Raw genomic sequence first — 23696 nt, forward strand, 5'->3', positions numbered from 1 at the left:
TCACAAACCCAATTAGAAAATCTGTGCAAACAAAGCCCTCAGCTCCAGCTCTCCTTCACCTTATTCCAAATCTTACTGCAAATTCATACGTTCCTGCTTGCCTCTTAAGGAGTTTTTTGGTTAAGTGGTTTTTTAAATAAAGACTTCTCCACAAATTTTATACATATATATATATATATACACACACATTTTTATATATTTATGTATCTAAAAATAGGTTTTCCATGCTATTCTGCAATTTTGGAAGCAGCCACACAACACCATCAAGTTTTTAACTATTAGCAGGCTTGAACAGATACACATCCACAAAACCTATAAGTTTAAATCCCTTTGCTAATTCTTGCTTCTGACACATTCATTTTCTTGGCTATTCTAAACACACAGTCATCTTAGCAGCAAAAATCAAATTAGCAACTGAGCCCAGATTGCTGTTAACTCTAACCCAAATAACCTGTATGGCCACATTAGGTGGGTATTCATCAATAAATCCCCAAATAATTAAAGAAGAAACTGAGAAGGTAAATATAAAGCAGCAGATATGATTAGAAGCTTGTAAATACCAAATGGGAAGTTATTTTAAGGAGCTGCTTCATGAGAGCCTTTAAGAAACCTCTGTGACCTTTCTGCAGGAATTTGCATGTAAGCTTCCATGTATGACTACAATAATACATGTCAAAAACATCACATTTGAACCCACTGTATTTTTTTTTTTTTCCTTTTAATATGCAACATATTCCTCTCTTCCTGCTTTGGTCATGGATTTACTGCTGAGCAGGTGATGCGACTCCAGGGCTGCCACCTCTGGGTGCTGATGCAGAACCTAATTTTAAAAGGCAGGAGGGTGGGACAAGGGATGCTTATTTGCACAGCCTCCTGTTAGGGACTTTTCCACAGCTGGGGGAGGACTCCATCCCTTGCTGTTCCCAGTTTGAAGGCACTCTGGCTGACAAGATTGGACGTGCCGTAGCCTTGACTCCACTGATTTTCCTGGCATTTTAAAAGCACTCATGGCTCTTCAGCTGCAGCACAGCAGACCAGCCCAAGGCAACAAATTAGACAAACACAAGGGTTGCAGGAAACCCTCAGACAAGATGCTTTTAAATTATTTCTAGATTATTTCAGAAGTGATCAGCCAGGCTGACTCAGAACTCACTGAGCCTATATTGCAAGGCTATACTTTATTCCAGGTCTTTCACACACGTGCTTCAAACACCTCATGTATTCCACCTCAGATAAACACCTAAACATAAGTAAGAATACTAAAGTTCACGTAAGCTGATTGGCAAGAAATAACTAGAAAGTCTAATGCAGTGATTCATTTTCTTGGATTACAGCATTCCCAAATACAGCTCCTTGCTAATTCTAAAGACCCTGAAAGCACATCTGCAAATCCTCATTCCTTACCATGCCAGCAGCATTTTTTCCCCCCCTCCTTGGCAACTGGTACAGTTAATTTTCGTGACTATTTCTTTTGGTTATGCCTCACATGTAAAAAGAACACAGCTATATAAATATACACTATAGACAGATAATGGAAAACCTATGTTATATGCATAAATTAACTCAAGAGATTTCAGAGTGTGCTACATTGCAAATATCCTGGACATGCTGCTTTGGTTAGGACATCAAAGTTTGTTCAGGAAGCTGTTGCTGTAGCAGTTAGCAAAGGGACAGGCAGAGAGGAGAAAGGCAGGTAGGTATAAGGGATTATAACAAGTTACTAAGCTAAATTTAGGTAGAACTGGCTGTGTGCAGAATGGCTTGTGATAAAGGAGATTTGATTACAGTAAAACATTGGGTTGTTATCTAAAGTTTTACATTTTTAAATGGCAAGTCTCTGAAAATGCTGAAGAAAACTATTTCAAAAGTAGCCAGACTTATTTGACCACTATTTCCAATGGCTAACATTGAGAAAACTTCTCAGTTTTCTTTGTTTTCAACTAATCTTACTTTCACTGAACTTCCACATAAAAAAAACCCCTTGGTTTTTCAGCCATCACCTCTAAACCTTCTAATAACTTAACTAGGTTTACCTAGGATATACAAAATAGTGGTTCCTAATAGTCAAGATTTTGGTTATAGCTCAATTGTCTGTGAAGATTTTTGCGAAGTGCCAAGATGCCTCTCCGAAAAGCAAAATAAAACCAAGACCTTGCCCGTAAAATGCATTTCTGCTTCCAACAGATACAAAAAGAATGATGCTGCATCTACCAAGGGAGTAGCCACGAAAGATGGGGAGGCACCAGGTTCACCTTACAAAACAAACACAGCCCAGCAAGCCCAGTGTTCGTATTTAAGTTCACACTGTATTAACACCGCTTTACGCGTGGGTGGGAGTGTTTCTTGGCAGGGCCGCTGGATCCATACAGAGGAGGTCACAAGCCGGAAAGGTGCAATAAAAAGGAATTAAAAATAAATAAACCCCTCTTTTTACCATGTGGGTCTTGTTCATTTGACTTTGGGCTGCTCCTTGCTCTGCGCTCCGGTTTCTTGAGGGCCGGGGCTCCCCCGCCACCGCTGCTCGCCCCGTTGTGGCTCTTGGCATAACCATTGTACACCGTCGTGCAGCTGCCTATATGGCTCTTGTAGATGGAGGAGGGAGGGCTGTTCAGGCGGTTCTGGCGGTCAATCTGCCTGTCTTTGAGTTTTTTGTGCTGTGGTTTGCTGTACTGATCTTCCCTGGTGATGTAGCTGGACATCCCATATAGTGGTATGATTTCTGAAACAGAACGGTTCACCCGCGTTAACTCGGACCAACAAAGATAACTGAGGTGGTTTTTTTTTTTTCCCTCATAAAACCAAATTCCTGGACATCTCCAAATGAAATGACTCCAGATGTTTCTGGAGATTTTTTAAAGAAAACCCTTTTTCGCAATTATTTTGTATTAACTGTGCTCCTTTGATGATAGAATTTTACTCTGGGTGAGTGTGTAAAATACAGCAATTAGGTTGAGAGTTTTTCCCCTCCTTTTCAGTCTTTGTGTTTCAGGGACACAGATTTCAAGCAAAAATCCAGACAGAACTGATCTTTTGGAAAAAGCCTTCATAAGTTCAGAGCAATTTAGCATTTTCTTCCTCAGGGCCTGACTGGACAGAACAAGCTGAGATGTGCCGGTTTCAAGCTGCCAACCCTGATTATATGCAATTTAATTTCCCAGTATGAATAGAATTTAAAATCATGTCAGTTGTGCTGCCTAAGGAGAGAAGTGCAACATGAAGTAGAAGCTTTGGGAATTAAAACTATCTAAAAAAAGTTTGAGAATTATCATAAATATTATGTGCACTCCTCAGATACACTTCATTAAATACAATCCCCACTCCCCCCCTCCAAGGATGACTCTCTCTAACTTAAGGCAGGTCAGCTTGCAGGAATCACAGTATTTCCGGCTTTTTTCTATAGTTCAATCCCCTTTGTTCACCTTGAGTGTGAACCTTGAACATATCATGCCCAAAACAGTTTTGTCTTTGTTAAAAAATAAAAATGGATACTCTGGATAGCTACAGCCCCCCACTCAGGATATTAAAGGAGGCTCCATCCATGTAACAAAGCCACTCTAAGTTCTCCACTTCATTCCTACTCTTGGTTCCCCCAGCCCTTAAAACTTGCTGAACACAGGTGTGAAAGGCCAGTCCCTTCCTCCCAGCTCACCTTGCTCTCCATATATTGTTGGGGGAAGATGATGCTGTGGGAAAAACTGCGGTGGCATGTCCCCAGGTCCAGTGACAGGAGGGTAAAACGCTGTGTGGGAGTTGTGAATGAAATGGGGATGGTGTGTCAGGTAGGGGGGTAAGTGATGGGTTGGCGAGATGGCCGAGGGGTAGCTGGGAGGGAAACACTCCGGAGACTGCGGCGTCACCACCACCCTCCGAACGCCCGTGCTGTCCTCTATCACCTGGAGAGAAAGGGAAAGGAGCACGTTAGGCAGCGTCTGAAACAGGCCCACCTTTAAAACAGCACTGTTTACAGCTTGTCCTCCCACTGGAAAACAGTTGGTCCTTGGGTTTAGCTTCATGAATAAACACAATTCTAAAATTAATATCAGCAGAAATAACCATGGTGGTGATGTGGCTTTTCCTGGAGACTCAGATATCCACACTAATCACTGGGAGCTGTAGTGCTGCTCGTGATAACTATGTGGGTAAGGGACAGAATAAATAACCAGCATTTAGGGAGGAAAACAATTGGAAAAGGAACACAAAGCACCAAAATAAGTGTACTCATTGGGACTGACCATAAAATTTCTACCACGGATTTTGACAGTGCCCTGAGTATGGAGTTAGTAACACTTTGGAAAGCAGCTGGCACTGCTATTGCAGGGAGGCTGTGTGTGTGCAGAGACATGTACTCTGCAGGAACCTGCTGTGCTGGCCCACGTCTGCAAAGGAGCTCCTCTGTTCATAACAGGTATCTGCTCAAGAGAAATCATAGGGCAGAGGGTTTGTTTCTGTTACAGAGCTGGTCTGCACATCCACACAAACCAGCTCTGCATATGCATAACTTGGCCCCTAACGCCAGAGTCAAAGCATGTAAAAACAGATGTAGGAAGGTGGAAATGTGCTTAGGCTGAAAAACGTTTTTCGGATTATAATTTTTCCAGAGCTGTATTTCTGGAGAACAGTCAACCAGCCAAATTTCAGTCCAGTCTTAGGAGCCAAGCTTTTCTTGAAGCTCATTCAAAAAGCTTCTGCCATTTCTTATATTAAAAAATACAACCACATAAGAACAATTACTATCCCTTTGACTCAGTATGCTGGCATGCATGAGGTAGAAAAGCATGAAGGAAGCATAGTTTAATTTCATACAACAAACAGGTTGTTAAAAACTTCATTTTCTCTAAACTGACTGATGGCACACAGATGGAGGAGTATCTGTGATGAATATGTTGCATGAGATAAGTGAACGTGCACCAAAGGCACATGCTGCAAGATGCTGCCACTCTCAGCTGATTACCACACCATCAGCTGGAGTTATCCACACCCCCCAGCAGCAACAGCAGAAGAGACCCTGCTGTGGATGCCCACACTCCAGGGGCTCTCATCACATCCCAGTGTCTTTACTCTAAACCACAAAGAAAACTCTGCACCCTGAAGCAGAGGAATGGCACAGGCACGTGGCTGTTTCTGCCGCCTGTGCCAGCCCTGCCCAGGGGCAATGCCCAAAGCCCTGAGCAGAACTGCTCCAGCAAACACCAGCTCATGCCCCAGGCATCAGCTGAGCAAGCTATCACAGGGGAAAACTCACCTAGGATTAGCCGACCCAATTCCTCCCCCAGGCCATGTGTGCCTCAGGTTATGTGTATTTACACCTGTTAGCTATGGGATGTGACCATGGACATGACAATTTCTGTGCCTTGGCTGGCCTCTACAGAAGACAACTTTTTATAGAAAGTTAATTCCTTCACTTGTAACATTTCACATTAAAAATGCATTGCTTGCTGAGTAACCAAAATAGTAATTGTTTTGACTTAGCATACTTGATTCTACCCTCAAAATTTACTATTTCCACTAGCAATGTGTCAGCTGCCAGCTTTAAATTTCAAAGACTTTACAGAGTCCTCAAAAGACAGATGAACCTCAGAGATTTAGACTATCACATCCTTTCAACCGCTGCATATTCAGGCTTCCCATTTCTGCTACTGGTTCTACTCCACAGCACCTCTTATCCTGCTGCCAGGTCTCAAGCCTGCACTCTGAAACCTGGAAAAGAGGGAAATCCTTTTCCTTGTAGCACATATTTGAAAAACAGAACTACTTATCTAGGACTGTGCACAGAAATGCTGGATTTAACTCTCAGACTCTGATCTTGCTGTTGCTTAATTGAGAGAGCAAGTTCCTACATCTTGATGTGAAAGGTTTTCATCGTGGCTTTAACTAGTCCAAGCCTCAAAGCCAACCCCAATCTTCCAGGCAGGTACAAGTTCTTATCTCTGCATCTAGACAGGCACATGTGTTTAGTGCTCTGGTGAAAGATGAATATATTAAGGAACAGATTTAGACAGAAAGTTTGTACGCTGAGCAGCACATAATGTAAACCATATTTAAAATTATTAGGATTCAGCTTCCTGAAATATAATCTATAAAGCAGGGAGGGAAGCTCAGAGTCCTGTCAAAGACCTTTTTGATGAAATTACCCTGCTAGATGAAGCTATAAAATAACAGGACTGAGAGAAGCCAGAGATGAGGGGATAGAATAGAGAATTTCAGTTGGGAGGAACCTACAACCACCAACTAGTCCAACTCAGAGGATGAGCCAGCCTTCCAAATTACTTTAGTCGAAAAGCCAAGACACTCATATCTTTTATTTGTTTCCTCCCAGCCCATGAATGCTGACAGCATTCTTGTTATTCCATGTGCCTACTTTACACATGAACACAAAAATACAGGGGACCTTGCAAAACCCACTTAATTTCCCAATCCTACAGGGCATTTTCTCTCTAAACTAGGAATTATTGATATACATTTCTGAAGCTGTACATACTGTCTTTAAATATGCTGTTCTGTCCTTAACAAATCAAAGTTGGTAATCAGATTTATTATGCACTACATGCATTAGGTAGCTATGAAGACTGGAGACATCCCTTGACCTGTAAAACCTGCAGTGAGTAGATTGTAGTAGTGCCATTCTGGGAGACAACACTCAGCTCATCAAAGACAGAGAAAGTCAGGTTTGATCCATTAATGAAAATAACATAACTTAGCAGAGAGGTTTGACTTTGCTATTTTAAGAAGAAATCTGCAATTCTTTGTGTCTGCTTAAAACCATTTGTTACAAAGATCATAAATTCATCTGGAAACACGCTGCTAAACTGTCTCTACTTCAGTGCCAAGAAGCAACAAAATCCTAATCCCTGTTGAGGTCTCTAGATGCAACTGGAATATTAAAAGTAATTGCTATTACTAATTTTAGCACTTTATATTTAGAGAAAACAAATATCTCTGGTCATCTGGCACCTAGAGATAAACTTTCATTATTTTGTGGGGTTTTTTTCAAACAGTTAGTAGGTAAATTGTCTTTTGCTGGTATTTTTTGTGCTTGCTGGTGTAACTGGCATGCCACCTCAATAACAATACTATTATAGCACAGTTCTGTGTGGGTTTTCATCCCATATTTTAGGGAGCTTAATTGCTACATGAGGTGGGTGATGATCTTTCAGGGCAGTCTGGGTTAACATTACTCACGCACAATAAAACTGCCTCCCCCATTGGCTGTCACATTTTGGGAATGCCATTTTAAATGTTACTTGTTTTCCAGTGCAGATATCACTGTAGTAACTAGAGATAATTCACGTATTCAAAGTACATGACAAAGCTCCATGTTGTCTCATTTTTCTCCGCTGAAATTTAATATTACACTCTAAGGAAAAAGACATGTTAATTGTGCACAGGTAAACTGTATCTGTATTTTGCGAGATCAGTTAAAGAAACACAACCACCCTCATTCTGTAACACACATTTACTGCATGAGTTTAATATAGTAATATGCAAGTAATTTCCACTTGCTTTCAAAAAAACCCCCAAACAACCCTTATTTCACTTAAATTTAATGTGCTAGATTCAGCAAGGCCATCTGGAGCATGCCCACTGAGTGGACCACAACCAATACTTCAGGAATTTCATAAACTAATTTGAAACTTCATTCATAAATCAATCTGTACCCAAAAACAGTACAGAATGAGCTCATTCAAGAGGCACTTGGATGTCAACATTTTATTTATTCATTTAATTTCTTAAAGATGCCAATCCGAGTTCACGCCAGTCGTGGCAAGTTTGCATCACTATCTTTAGAATCCATCAGTATTAAATCAAGCACCAAATTAAATCTATACCTTCAACGTGGAAAACAGACAGATAAACATCTAGAATGCTGGCAAGCATGTTGGGGTACTTTAAATCTAGAATGATACAGTTCTTCAGGACCAGTGCCCATGAGCTCAAAAGGATCATGGCTTGCACTGTATGAGATCTGCACAACCTTCCTTGTGTTCAAGCTTTAATGAGGATCATCCTGGTAAAGGATGCCTCAACTGACTGCAGTCTACAAAACACCCAGAGCAGCTCTGTGAGCAGTAAGCCTCACAAATGAGCAGTTTGTCACTAAAACCTGATGCTAGCCAAACATGCTTTTGGAAGAGAACAGCCCTCTTAGGGAACAGGATGTACCCAGGACCAAAATCCTGATTTTCGAGGATGGATAGATTTTCTACCATTTTAAATGTCATTTAAAGACATTCCTCCTTCCAAAAGTTATGCTTTAGTTCTGTCAAATGTCATGTGTTTGGTGCAGGGATATTGAACTGCAGGATCATGGCTCATACTAAACAGTTCAGAACATACAAACCCCATGGCCAAAGAAGGCTTTTAACACATGATCCAACCAGTAAATTTGCCCTTTAGGCTTAAAATATCTGTGGCAGAGATCTCATATTAACAAACCTGTAAATAAAATCAAAAGTGGAGTTTCATGCCAAATTTTTATGTCCAACTACAGACAAGTAACTTCTCAAATTCGAGTGGAATTGCTCCAAATTTATTTGAGAGAGAGAGCAGTCCTCAGCCAGCAGCACTAAACAAACAAGTGAATGATCCTGCTTTTTGATATTTCCATTTTTCTAGTTCTCTGATTAGAATACTCCAAACCCTCGTTCTCTCCTCCCTGACATACACTGAAAAGCAGGAACAACAACCCATGATATTGTCCCCAAATTTAACACCTTAGCCTCCAAATCCTTAATCTCACTTAACAGTTGAAGCCAAAATTGTTGGCACCACACACACTTAATGTGGATTTCTCTGCCATGTCACCTTCCACAACCAACTTCTACAGCAGAGATATTGCCCACCAAGAGCACAGCAAGGAACTTTTCCTCTCGTCTGTATTTAACTAACCCTTAGCCCAAAGAATTGCAGGGACATGAACTCTGATCTGATTGCTCATATCTGCCAGAGGTATACAGAGGTTTGTCTGCTGGAAAGATAATGCAAAATATACTGGCTCTTTGAAGAGCTGGTCTTTGAGAGCAAAACCATAGCATGAAAGATTTGAACTGGTGGTGTGTATTTGTTTTCTATTATTTTCCTGGATCATTTCCTGCCCTGGCTAAGCCTCATCATTGGGATGATCTCCTTAACATCAACAAACCCAGCTTCTAGTCACAATTATTAACATGGTCCTTGAAGTCTAGAAACAGAGTCTGTGTTTGTGCTGCTTCCAGTGAGGCCGACCTTGCAGGGCTCGCATCCTCCTGCCAATTTTTCCCGAGAGGTAATGAAGCACCACGTTAATCCAGGGCAGCAATCATTCGATAACTCATGCAATATTCAGGGCTAACACTCACAGCTCACACAGGCTTGGCATAACTAAATGGAAATAAGATTTCATGCCTTTTTTTAATAGGCACTGTTACTTCTCCACAGGGGTACTGCTGTCTGCCTGACTCTTAGATGTACACTTTGGGGACAAATCAAACCAAAATCAAATATATTTTGATTCATATCCCAGAGTGCATTAATTTGCCTTATAACCTTTCCCTTGACATGTTAAATTTAAGTTGTGTTCTAATTGTTTATCATAAAAGAGTGGGTTAAACTATGAAGCAATAGACAAAAGCAAGAGCAAATAAGGCAGACACATTTACTGCAATAAAGAGCTAATTTCATTACTACAGACTTTCAACTACTATTTAATATGAAGCAGTCTGAAAGGCAAGAGGGGCTCACTCACCACAGAGCAGAACACACATTCTGCTGCACAAAAGCACCAAATACAGAGTTTCCCCCTAAAACTTTACAACATATTTCCAGCTCCCTGGAAAAACTGCTTCAGAAGAGGGTTTTTGGTTGGATTTTTTTCTGGTTAAGAAACTACTTAAAGGCTGCTTTAGTGGAATTATTATGGTGCCCCACAAAAAGCTTTACAGAAGAACTGGGCTCAGACAGAGATACAGCTGGAAGACTTTCATCCCTCCGGTTTGGAAAGCATTCCAATTATACCCAACCATTTATCTCAGCACAGAGGTGGAAAGGTATAAACATTTTAATATTAAAAAGGTGTTAGAAGTTATTTCAAAGGAAGAATAAATCTTTAGGAAAACCTCTGCATGATATGGGCCAGTTTATTAAATTAGGGGAGCCCATGAGGAGCATTAAGTACCAAATGCTGTCTCAAAACTCCAACCACTCCCCTTGGGAGGACTGAGCAGCAGGAGGACCACCCTGACATCCTGCCCTCTCTCCTAGGCTGGCTAACAACTTCCCCCATACTTAAAGCATGTTTTCACTCTGTTCAGAAGTCAAAATACCACAGAGTGATTGCAGTATTTTGTGGGATTTAAGTATGACGCCATCCACAATTTTTCAGAATTACACAAGCTCACACGTTTCCTGGGGAGGGGAAGGGACTCAAGGACATCATCTATTTTCTGCTTGACAAGATGCCAAACTATATATATCAAAAGGTCTTATGCTATTCATCAAGGATATCTGAAATACTTTGCATACTTTTAAGGAAGCTTTTGGTCCAGGTCTCAAGGAAAACGGTGAAACTATTGGATTTATTGTATTGTTCACAGCTGTTATGCCTCACATCAATCTTTTGGTTTGGTTTTGGCTTGTTTTTTTTTTTTCCTTACCTCAGAAAGAGCCTAAGCTTTGCAGAAGATGGAAGGAACAATCTGGTAATCTGGGGTTATTTACACAGAAGAGCAGTAGCTGTTCAAGAGTTCCAAAACCTAAGAGCTTTGCGAAAGCTTTTCCATTTTTTCCATAAATAGATGGTTAAATCACATTTATTCTTGAAAACACACCAACACCTCCAGTTCTTGGTATGCTGCAGGATTTCTGCTGGAAAGACACTGAGGATCAACAGTATATTTTACAGCTATAGTGGCTCCTTCTCTCTCTTCCATGGCCTCCTACCCCTTCTGTCACACAATAATCTGAGGCATTACCCAATTATCAAGGACTTCTCTCCCTCCCACAAACAATACAGTTGCACACATAGGCTCAGTCTGTGCGCAGATCTTTTGCTGCTGCTCAAACCCCAAATCTACTACAAATACCAGTGTGTAAAGGTGCACATCCCTGGCCACTTGTGCAAATGTGTGTGTAGTATCACTGAAGAGGAGGAGTATGAAATACATGTATTACCATTTTCATTAAAACTGCTAAATTAAACTTCAGCCAAGTAGACTTCTCTATGTGGATCAATGCTTTTGCTTTTACATCCATTTTAATTCTTCAAGAAGCATACCTGTGAGATATAACCAGGAGGCACATGAATAGGGGGAATGGATCCATTGGGTGACATCATGGGAACCTCTGCTGGTCCTAATAGAAAGAAAGTAATAAGATATCAGGTTTTTTAGTTGAAAAAATAGTATAATTGCTCAGAAAAGGTTAAAAATAGCTTTATTTTTGAAGCCTGCAATAACAAAATGAGCAGCTCCACTAATTTCTGGTATATGGAAAATGCCTTGTGCCATCATTCTGAGAATAAGATCATTGTTCAATGACTTTACCATATATTCTGCTGAAATAATATTTTCATCATAAAACAGCTAGAACATAGACTTTATATTACCCACTGATCAACTCATACAGCATTAAGCAGTAACACAATATGTCCTTTAGCAGCCCACAATTCCTATATTGAACTCTGGTTAAGTTATTCTTGTTGAAGGCATAGGAGCAGGGAACAAAGCAGAAACTGTGCAGCCTGGAATTAACCAGCTCCCAAGGAAAGCGTCCAATTGTAGCAAAAAAAAAAAAAAAGTCACATATGTGAAAAACTATCTATCTATTTAAGAATGCACAAAGACCAAATTCATTATCTCAGCTATTCAGACTAACCTTGGAATGTGGTTATACAAGCAAGAAGCTTATGGTTTCCACTCTGAAATCCAGCCCTGAACATGTAAGTTCCATTTTGAGGCACTCAGTACAACAAAGCAAGTGCCATAACCACTGTGCTTCTGGAAATGGAGCCTCACAGCTAAAAGAAAGTGTCTAGATAAAATGGAAATCATTCTCTCAACTGCTCATTGATTCACCCATTAACTCTGGGAACATCACACGGAGCAGTCAGTAAAACAAACCCCCCAAACACCACACAGATGTTTGCAATCAAGAGTTTACTGCTTGGAAAAGAAAAATTAATTTCATTCTTTCCTTATTACATATTAAAATCTGACACTGAACTGTTAATGGGCCCATTTGCCCCCATGGTCAAACTCTTCAGAGGAGCTCAGCAAGAGACTCTGCTCCTTGTCACTGCAAACCGAATTCCAGCTTTGACTGACAACACAAAAGGTAACTCCATCATCTCCTTTGATGGAGAAGCCATCCAACATCTCCAAACCATATCATGTTCTGGGGAAGGAAGCTGAACACTAAAACATATGAAGCACTTCAGGCACAGATGGGATGCAATGGCCTGTAGGAGTGACTGCTCCTAAAATTTAGACTAATCTAATGAAATCTCCAACAACAAACTGAGTCAGTCTGTTGTCTGGTATCAGCAAAACCAGTCCACATTAAATTAGCAGTCATTCCCTATCCATGTGCATTTTTATACTCCTCAGGCTGCTTCTGGTAAAATCAGCAGAACTTCCCACCTCCCAAAATCCAAGTTACACACAGGAATCCATCTGAGTTATTTTTATCTCCCCTTATCTTGGTTTGTTTTCTCTATCCAGTTATTTACAGTCTAACCAGCATCTACAGATTTTACTGCTCACATCTAGATTTCAAATATGGTAAACCATCATCAGGTGTATAATGGGAAATGGGAACTCTGAAGCTTAAATTTAAATATTTTGGATCTGGTTTTTCTGGACTTCATACTCTCCTACACCTATGTGGGGAACTTTACCTACACTACAAGCCCAGTAAGGGGAAAAAAAGTTACTACTTCTTATTATTCAGCTCATATGGACTTCTCTCTTACCTTATGGCTCACATAACAATATTTATCTCCCTAGACAGCCAACAATTTTAGTGGCAATGGGAAAAATTCAGCTTGAGCAGTAAGTGATTATTGGGAAGGAGCTGCCATCTAAATGGCTTTATTTAAATCCATCAAAAATATGAGGTGACAATTGGTTCAGAAAGAATTTCACAGAAATATTGTTTGAATAAATGTGTTTTCCCTATCAAAAAAAAAATCTCTGCAAACTTCTTTTGAGGAATATAGTTTTTCATTTCTCTCTGAACTCACTCTGGTCTGTATACACTGCCAAGTTTTGCTCCACAGTAAGCCGGACAGTATATAAAATGTAAATGCTGATATTGTGAATATGCAATGATGCTTTTTTGGGGGATTTAATCCACACTGGATTATCAAGAGCTGTTCAGTTCCTCAGGACAGAACATGCTTGAGAATAGGTAAAATGAATAGTTAACAGTTACACAACACATTCCTTGTCAGTGATGTCTCAAACCCAAAAAACTGCAAGAAAAACTGTTGATATAAAATAAAAAATCCTGAGTTCACCACTGAAATAGAAAATAATTTAAATATTGCACATAAATATTGCTCAATAGAATGAAGCTTTATGCATAATCTTTTTCAGCCCCTCAGCAAAACTTGTTTTAGTTGTATTGGCCAGTCGTTCTCAAAAATAGCTACTCTGACTTGGAAATAAACTTAAAAATGGGACAGTTTTGGAGTTTCTACGTAGAGAGCAGATATATACAACAAATAAGCAGCACTTTGCTCGGCATGCCTCATATCTGTCCTTCCAAACCTTCTGCCAACTGTTCATATGGAGTAGTGATCTACTTGCAGGAAGAAATCAAACTCCCACACTGATACTGCTGACTGTAACACTTCCACTCCAATAAAAAAAAAAAAGGAATATTGTGTTTTATCATCAAAACGTGCACTGTGCAAGATGAGTCTTAACCTTGCATATGACCCACAAACTGTTAAAGTCATTTGGATAACAGGTTTTAAAAGACTGACAGCCTGGTGATTTGCAGCTAGATTTTGTTTCCAGTGCTTTGATTTCAGGGTTAGCCAAATGACTTTAGCATACATTATTGCATTCCTCTCATCAACGTTATCAAAACAACTTCAAGTGGTAGTAAAATAAAGACCCCCACCTCCACAGCTCAATGAGTCCCAGCAATTATTAAAGATCTTCTTGTTGTCAAACCATTCCCTAATTAACACTAAAATAAAACCAAACGTTTTGTTTGGCTTGAGTTTTGTTTGGTTGGTTTTGGAGTTGGGTTGTTTTGGGTTTTTTTGGGTTTTTTTCAGTATTTTTGGTTATTTCAAATAGTTTTGGCCTGTTAAAAAGCAGAACTTTAGAAGAGGATGCTCCTCAGCTGCTTCTACTCACAGGAGGGATGTAAGTAATGTGTACTCTTGGGAATCACAACTTTGCAAGTTTTAATTGAAGCTCATGGTTCAACATAAAGTTTATTTTAAATGAGAAACGTCCCTCCATTCTATCAGAGATGCTGCACACTGCAGTGAGCTCGCTGGAGTACTTTTCAAACCTCTTAAAAAACAGGGGTTGTCTCCTGAGTTCCTAATGAAACTGAGCCAGCAGAGCTTGGCCACCTCTGCCGACAAAGCCACCGGCCAAATTCCACCCCGAGCTTCTTTCCCGGGAATACAGCACATCTCCTCTGACTCCTGGAGGGCTGCCCTGTCCAAAATGCAGGTGCAAGGAAATTATTCCCCCTCCTCTGACAGAAGAGGAAAAGCAGGAGGCACCACACTGGAAGCCCCAATGCCCACCTCAGCAGGCAGGTGCCAGACCCCAGTTGTCCCCAGCAGACAGAGCACAGTTTCCCTAACACGCTAATAATTAACAGAATAAAACTTTGAATAAGTAAAAGAAGCAACTCAGCCTCGTATTGTGGCAGAACTATTAACAGCTTGACACCCCAGTCTGAGCCTTTCCTCCTCTTCCCAGACACCTACTCTCTTGTGCTGCTCTGTCGCCCCTCTGATGGCATTAAAGCTGATTATTTTAACCATTTCAGATAACCAACAAGGTTTTGCAAATCTATTGCCTGTTTAAAAAACACCTGCATGCTCAGTCTAACAAAAATGACAACAATCATTCTATTCCTTCTTGTGCTGTGTTTTACTGGGTGATTTTATTGCACATCAAAGCAGGGCTCTCTTCCACCTCTGTCTCCCACTTGCCCTGGCACAAGGATGTTCCTGTCATGCAGAGATTGACAGTTCTTCTGGTCATTTGTATTCCTTCAGGAAAAATGTCACCATATACTTCAGAAACTTCTGTCCCAAGATTTTCAAGGCTAATTATAGCCTGGATTGCAACCCACGACACTTTCAAATTTCTTGTACAAAACCAGTTTTGGAATAAGTACACTTTTTTCCTTGTTCCCTAGTGACCTTTAATGCATGCATTAAAGATCACTTTAATCAGTTTTCTTTCCTTAAATTGTAGAGGCCTGAATCTGGCATTTCAGTTCCTCCAGCTATAGCAACACTTCTTTCCTATTTCCCTCTTTCCACATAACATTATAGGGCAAAGAAGTCATTTTACCACACCATGTTCCTGAGTGCTTAGAGACCATTGCTTTTCTCTCTTTTTTATGTCCCCTGTAGAATATTTTTCACATCCAGCTCCAGCACACCGGCATATGTTTTACACAGTGTTTCTAGTGACTGTTTTGCAATTACCAAACTCTATCAGGCTTCGTTATTAAGTTCCCATTCTGACAGCAGTTACTGGAAATGTCCTGAAGTTCAGGAATTTCTCAGCCCTGTTTCCAGCAAACACATACCAATTTACCATTTCACACCACAATATCTGCACTAGTAGAGAAACAATATGAAATTAAGTGGTTTTGCAATTTGAGTTTGAAAGTTAAGAATCCTGTGCATTTTAATAACAAGAACCTACTGAACCAGCTAAGTAAAAAATTAAATCCAGGGAGGTAAATGCATTATATTTAATAAAGCTTAACTGTTAAAATTAACCCATGAGAACTTATTCTGCCTCCCCCGATCCACAACAAAACTGGTATCACATCTTCACATGTGGTGTTTCTCAAGAAGTAAATCTATGAAGCAAGAGGTGTGACAGAATGAAAAGGAGAGATAATTAAAGGGCAAATTGGTCTGCTTTGCTAAAACAAATGACCCAGGGCTTGCTGACCTTGGCTGGGACCCAAGGGTTTGCATTTTCACATGGATGAGCAGCTGTTCCGGAACAATTTCCTCAATGAAACAAGCACAAACAGGCTCCCTGTCAGGCACACGTGTCTTCTCCCTCCACTTGGTTATTCTCAAAGCAGCTTATGGACTAAACAAGGTGATGACAAGAAAAAAGAAACCCTGGATCCTCCATTCATCTTCTTTCCTCTGCAGCAGAGCTGTGGTGAGCGTTTTTCCCAGCCTTTCGGCCACAGCCTAAAACTCTTTGTTAGCACAAGCAAACATGAGCATGTCAGAGCATTCTGTAAAAACCTTTAAAACAGGATGTAAAGAGCTTTCACATAAAATATCACCAGAATTTTGAGGTGCACTCCCGCCTAGACAAGAGCTAATTCAGCCACTAATTTAACTCTGCTCATGTATGGTACAAGGCAGAGTCTTGGTTTCTACCCAAGTTCCTAGGACACAGGGGTCTTAAACCTGCTGCTGATCAAGATCTAAATACTTTGTCCTTAGATCGGTGTGAATTTGTAGATTAAAGCAGCTCCACATTCGAGGAAAAAAAAAAAAGGAGTAGCTTAAACAATATTAAGTGCTTGAAGGGATGACAGCTTTAAAAAATACCTTTGGAGAATTCTGAAATGGCAGAAAAAAGTCCCACTCATGCTGCATTCAACCTGCCAATGGCAGGGTAGTGAAAGGTGCTAAAATAATGTTACCAATAACCCTGTGCTTTGATAAATGTAAGAAACATGTCCAGCACTTGGCCATCCCACAGCACCAGCTCATGCCTGAAACAGGCAGCAGGCAAAGTTTTATCCTGCTTATCCCTACAGATCTGTCAATATTTTTAAGATGACCTCATCTACACACCAAGATGTGAATGAAAGGATGCTTGCCACACGCCAATTCACACTCTGGCACCTCAACTGGTTATTTTCTATTCAGATCACAGTTTAATAGTATGAAGTAATTCCTTCACCTTTGAAGAGTACAAAAACATTACCAAAACCCTCAAGTTTAACAGAAATGGCTCCACGAATTTCAAATTATCTTGGATCCCGCAACAAATGACTATTTAAATGTAAATGGAATGTCTAAAAGAAAAAATGTATCAGCCTGAGAAATCCTCCAGGTGCATGGCTTAACCACCGAGCACAGTCACCTCTGTACGTGCAAACACAGGGTTTGACAGTGCAGATTGAAGCACTTTTGATGTAGGTAACACACACTTCTTGAACTCCTTTGTGACTTCTGTGACTACTTCATGTTTTTTCTAAATCCCAGGACTAGATTAGGAGAGGTTACAAATACAACAGCTCTTTACTCACTCTCACAGATTGTCAAGTCGATTTGCCGTAAACATAATTAAAAATAAGATGCCAAACCAATACAAGTTATAAAAAACACATTGGTGTCTTGGAGTTCCAGTGCACAATCATTTTTAACACCAAACTGCAAACCCCAAACACTCAAGTGACACATTCAAGCCCTTGGACTCTGCAGCCACAGATCCGACAGTACCAGCCACGCTCCAGTCTGGATTTGACTGATGCTTTCAACATGTGCAGACAAACTCACTCAACCAAACATCCAATCAAACCGCTCAGAAATTCCTGCCAAATGCATCCAGCAGACAGCTTCTGGAGCATTTTCTGGCTTATTTACATGATGGCACCTTTGCTGTTTACACTGGAGCCTCTTGAAAGCCGCCTGCGTTACCGGTGTTTGCTACTTGACCTGCTGCACACAGCGGGAGGCTCGAGCACGTCCAGTCTGGAGTTAAACAACAGCACCCCAAGCTTTCTTGTCAGAACCACAAGACTCCTACTCAGCAGCGTGCTAGTTTGCAATGTGTGTCTCCCAGATGTTGTATTCTGGTTTGGGGCCTATTCTAGAAATAATGCCGTAACCTGTAAAAACAGGAAATTAACTAAAAACTATCAGTTGCCCTGAACATGCCCTGTCCAAAGCAGCCACGGTACTGCAGCAGTCACACAGCAGCACTACTTCAGCCGAATTCTGAGAGGAAGTCAGGTTAAATGCTCACTTCTGTCCACCACAGAACTATGAATTAATAACTTTTCAAGCATCAAACGTTTGTTGTTTCAAACATGAAGTGGTTTGCATTCGGAGATACTCATCCTGAGAGCACAAGGAGTTGTCCTGCTCCTCACCTGCCATCCTGCACCTTTGGTTTCGGGGATCACCACACTGCACTAATTTAACAAGCAGAGAAGAGTCCAGACAAGGTCAAAAGGCTGTCCAGCATCCTGGCACATCTTCCCCTGGCGCATCCACAGCTTCTCCTCCTGCCATGGGGCTGGAAGGGAAGGAGGAAGCACCTGGGGACAAGGATCCAGTCCCAGAGCGTATGGCTACCCCACACCAGTGACAAAACACCAGTAACCACATTCTGCAGTGATGATATTTGTATTTACACATTATGAGAAACTTGGACCATCTCAAGCTCACTAAAGTCTTTCAAAAAGGTTAGAACAAGTAAACTTGTTCAGCCACAGAGAATGGAGCTGGACAAGGTGGATTCTTCAGTTCTTCAACATTCCCAGGTGGGTTTTGTTTCTTTTTAAAACTAGACCCATGTATCTCTAGAGTTTCAATTTACAAGCAACATTTTGGAGTGGAACATTTTTTGTTGTTTTGAACAGAAATTGAGTATTTTCCTGTCCTAATCTGAACAAACAAGTCAGAGTCTTTTGCTAAAATAAATCCTTTCTGATGGTTGGCTCACCAGTTGCTACTGCAAAAACACTTGCAAAGAGTATGTTGCAATACTTCAAGCATTGAAAATAAGCATATTCCCATGGCAATTCACCAGATGGGCTACAGATTGTAAATCATAAATGTCTAGACTGAAACACAAGAGACAAACATCTGTCTAAAATCAGTTGACTTGAATGGCAAATACTGTTAAATAAATTAGGACTACTTTGGAAACAAAGAGAACAACCAACTACTTGAAAACATCTGAAATTAATCCATTAGCACACAAGCCACAACACAATAACCTGAAACTGGAGAGACATTCATTTCGTGAGGAATATTAGCCCAAGATGACATCCTGACATCTGAGGCAGGAACACAAAAGCGTTTCTGTGACCCAGCACCACGTTACCCCACAAGGACTCACGAATCCATCCCCAGAACATCTGGCTGGAGCAGGGTTGTTATTCTCCTCGCTTCACGAGTGAAACTGTGGGACAAAGTAATGAAATGCCTGCTGCAGGGTCACACAGGAAGTTTGTGGGAACGCAACTGGACACAAACCCAGAATAGGATTTAGGTCATAAAGCAATACTTAAGCCTGACTAAAACTTCAGACTGCTAAAAAATTGTAGGGTATCACAGAAAAAATACTCTGTTCTGGAAAAAAAAAGTCTTCCTCATATCTACTGTCTTCTTTTCCTTTGCATAACCATTTGTTTTATGACAAAAATGTGCCAGAATGTCCATGGACAAACAGAGAGAACAGCACTACCAAGAAACGTGAGAGAGAAAAGATTTTGCACAGAAAACTTCGGCCTGTCCCTTGCAGGAGGCTACACTAGAGAAAAGGAGACCACAAAGCTGAATTCAGAAATGGGGAAAACCCATCAAGTAACTACTGCCAGCCCACACAAATGATAGGAGATCTCTGTCAGCATCAAAAAATCTCATTTATGAAGTTTTTACACTGCTAAAGCTTTGAACAGCAAAAGGACCCTTAGGATTAGGACCCTCCAGCTCAGCTTCCTACCAGATCTATACAAGCAGTGCACTAACTTTTGACCTCAGTTTTAAGGGAAACACATGTCCTGAAATGAGAATTATTTTATTTTTGCACCAGTTATCAACAGCATTGCCATTTGCACACAGTATGACACTATTCGCCTCAAGGAGAAACAACAGGCCATGAGAACATCACTAAAAACGTTATTTTTCTCTTTTCAATTTTGAGACAGCTCTTCAACACATTCTAGTGATGTAAATGGTTTTTGGGGAATGTGTGTGCGCATTGGTCAGCTTTCAGCCACATTTATAAAAGGGCATTCACTTGCAGAAAGTTTTGTTCTCTGCAACAGGTTTATACAAACGCTGAACGCTCAGCTCTGAGCACAACCTCCATCAAAGGCAGCAATAATTATACAACACCACTTTCCTGCAACAGTAGAAGAAAATGCTCCAATTATTCATAATATAATTATTGCATTCCCATGGCAACACCAGAAGGACTGTACAACTGGCAACAGAGCCAAACCTGGCCAACAGTGAAGTTACACAGAATGTTCTCTTCCACCTGCCCCAAACAAGGCAGCAATTAGGTGACGGCTATTCTTTACCTGTCCACCCACAGGGAGAAATATCAGCCAGCCAGTGAAAACTGAACTAAACCAAACCTCCTACCCCCTCCCTCCCCACCCAGCCCTGCCACAGTGCCACCCATCACCATCACAGGGCTGATGAGTTTTGTTTGTGACACGTCTGGATCCTGAACTTCAGTGAATCATCTGAAAGTCTCTGTTTGAATGTGCTCATCAAAAACACAGCAATTAGTATCCACCTGTCACAAACAAGCACTCTTTATCGTGTGAGGGTGGGGAGGGAATGACAATCATGAATACTGGTGGTTCTCAGGTATGTGCTGGGCTATTTTGTGAGGCTGTGGTGAACTGCCATCTCCCTGGAGTAAAAAGCACATTTCATAGATACATAATATATACATATTTTTCATTCATACATATATATTCAGTAAGTATTAAAACCAAATTTCACTATATATTAATATTCTCTGTGTCTCTGTTGTGAGTTTCATTTCAGTACTGCACTTACACCAGAATTAACGTGGAAAAAAATTTAAGCTAAAATGTAAAGTGTGACATTCAGCACAGGGCTTGGAGATGCTGTTGGTGAGCCCAGGGCTTTCCCAGCTGAGCTTTGCTCAAACCAGAGACAGAGCCAGCTCCTCCTTCCTTCACAGGGGTTTCACAATTTAATTCTCATTAAGAATTAAAAAATTAAAAGCTGCATCTTAAGTGGAGAATTCTCAGAGCATTGTTCTCCTAGATCAGAGTGCAGCAGACAAATATTTCCGTGAAAGCAGGAGCTGCTGGAGCACCAACTCTCCTCACTGATGTTGCTTCTTCAGCATCTCCAGTGACCGAAGCTCCATGAAATCCCCACTGCCTACCTGCCTTTGCATTGGAAACGTGTCCAACTTGCGCTTCTTTCCTCTAACATTTTTGCTTCTTCACTCTCCACTCGTAACAGAGGAGCCTTCTATTGTTTTCCTACCAACAACCTTTCCCGAAATCCCTCACTGCTCCATCTCCCTCGAGCCTATCCTTCCATAGCCCAAACAAAACCCATTTGCCAAGCTTTTCTCACATGTTCACAGAGCCCCCCCCCATTCTCTTGGCTGCTGGTCTCTGAACCTCTTGCAGTCGTGCCAAGCCTAAGGAAGGTGCTCAAATCCCACCTGAATCTCAGCGAGGCACAGGAAGCTGGTTATGCTGACTCTGGTTCCTCCTCACGGCTTCCACTCCAGCAGACTCTTCCTCAGCTACACAGGGGCTGTCCCAGAAAGGCACTAACTCAGTTTTTCACATCCTGCTCTCGTTTATAAACACTCAAGGTGAGGAGGAAGGCTGTGAGTCACCAGGTTATGCTTGAAGGACCCTGTCATCCTGCCCTCCTTTTCACTTCATCTCTCATATTTCTGAGCTGAGCACAGAGCACGTTAGTTGTGTTTAAAACATGCCTCTGGGCTACTGACAACACTGCATCCTTCAAAAAATAAACCATAAATTCTGATTTTCTCATGCTCCCAGACAAAAAAAATCCTAGCACACAGCATGATGTAGCGGGGAGACTGAGACTCTGCCCTTTCTATATAAATTAACTGCTGATGAGAACCAAATACCATGTAATTAACTAAATTATTCTAATTATTCAAATAACACTTCCAACCGGAATGGTTCTAGGACGCTTTCTCCACAGCACGTTTGAAATACTCTGAATTTTCAGGTGCAATAAAGGGGATTTTTCGTTGGCTACAGCAACTGCGAAACTAATTTACTACCCAAAATATTCATCGTGCAGCTTGCTAGAGATTAAAAGCCCCCTGTCCTCCAGGGAACGAGCATTTCAATTGGCCATCACTCTTCAGAGCTCATTACAGAGTTTTCAAACGTGTGAGTAAAATGCTTTTCTTTCAGCATTTCCAGGTCTTCGGCGTCTCCCTCCCAGCAGAGGAGGAAAAGCCGCGCCTTGCCGGGGGCTGTCTCCGCTCAGGAGGCTCCATGGGCGCAGTTGCGTTGGAATAATCCCATTTCTGGGGCCCTTCCCAGGCTAAAGAGGTTCCCAGAGGGATTACCCACATGGCAGAGGAGCCCGCCATGACAACTCCACCCGCAGGGCCTGGAATTTGCAGAGAGGAGTGGGGCGCAGGGAGAAGGGATTTAGCCACTTCGCAACTATTCAAGGAATGCTCTTGATTTCCTCTTAACAACCTTGGGTTGAAAAACTGTCTTCTGAACTATTTGAATTTCTACTTCAGCTCTATTGTTGGGATCTAACATCTCAGTTAGTAAAGGAAGTGAAGAGTCCAAAGGGAAGGGAGGGGAAATGGCAGCTAAGAAAATATGGGTAATGACAAATTTCGAAAGGTAAAATTCTAAAACATATCTTTGGTCATTGTGGTTTGCACGTGCAAACAAGTGCAAGGACTGTGAGTGTCCTGACAGAAATAGGGAGCACAGCAGCCTTAATTTAATCATAGAAGCACAGAATGGTTTGGGATGGAAGGGACCTTTAAAGCTCACCCAGTTCCACCCCCTGCCATGGGCAGGGACACCTTCCGCTAGACCAGGCGGCTCCAAGTCCCATCTACCCTGGCCCTGAACACTTCCACGGTTGGGATAATCTGACTGATTAAAACACAAATCTCACCCACCTTGTTTCATTTAATTTATTTTTGAGCAATAAAAAAAGTAAAGAAAGCAAATCCCTCTTTCTAGCATTTCTGTCCCTAAACAACTTTGATGTAGGTAGAAACCATAAATTCTGCTCAAGTTCCAACTCTCAAGTTTGAATGGTATTTCTACAACCCCAAAACTTCACACAGATACAACTGTGCAACTAGAGCACTGCACCCACAACCAAAGTGCTTCACTCTCAAAAGAGGGAAGATTCCACAGGCATGTTCTTCCTTTTCTTTCTCCTCACTTCCACTCAAGCAGTGGTGAACAGCATTTATTTATCTCTAAACCATTCCAGTGACCAGGCAGCACTGCCATCAACAGCAGTGCTGATGAAGGGACAGGAATACCTGGAGTCAGAGTTGCTGCACATCCAACAGTACCTAACACGGAGCAAAACAACTCACTGGGTCATACGAGTTTGTGCATTAGCCCTCCCAGCACACAATTAAAAAAACCCAAAATAACAAAAACAATTTGTCCTGGTGACTCAGAGTCTCCACAGCTCGAAGAAAGCCCTGTTTCTGTAACACTGCATCATGCTGGCTTCAGATCTATTCTCATGGGGCTCAGGCTCG

The 23696-nt window shown here is 41.3% G+C and overlaps 1 protein-coding gene across 2 annotated transcripts in view; it reads right to left on the reverse strand.

The window, feature by feature from the left end:
* FNDC3B (fibronectin type III domain containing 3B) overlaps nt 1-23696 on the reverse strand; it is a 184363-nt gene that overhangs the window by 80531 nt on the left and 80136 nt on the right. For both annotated transcript variants that reach the window (XM_032119442.1, XM_032119443.1), the window contains exons 4-6: nt 11249-11325; nt 3650-3893; nt 2435-2719 (exon numbers count right to left, since the gene is read on the reverse strand). In XM_032119442.1, the coding sequence (XP_031975333.1) occupies nt 2435-2719; nt 3650-3893; nt 11249-11325 (606 nt within the window). The remainder of the gene's footprint in view (nt 1-2434; nt 2720-3649; nt 3894-11248; nt 11326-23696) is intronic.

This window comes from Corvus moneduloides, chromosome 10 (assembly GCF_009650955.1).
Source record: "Corvus moneduloides isolate bCorMon1 chromosome 10, bCorMon1.pri, whole genome shotgun sequence".
NCBI lineage: Eukaryota > Metazoa > Chordata > Aves > Passeriformes > Corvidae > Corvus > Corvus moneduloides.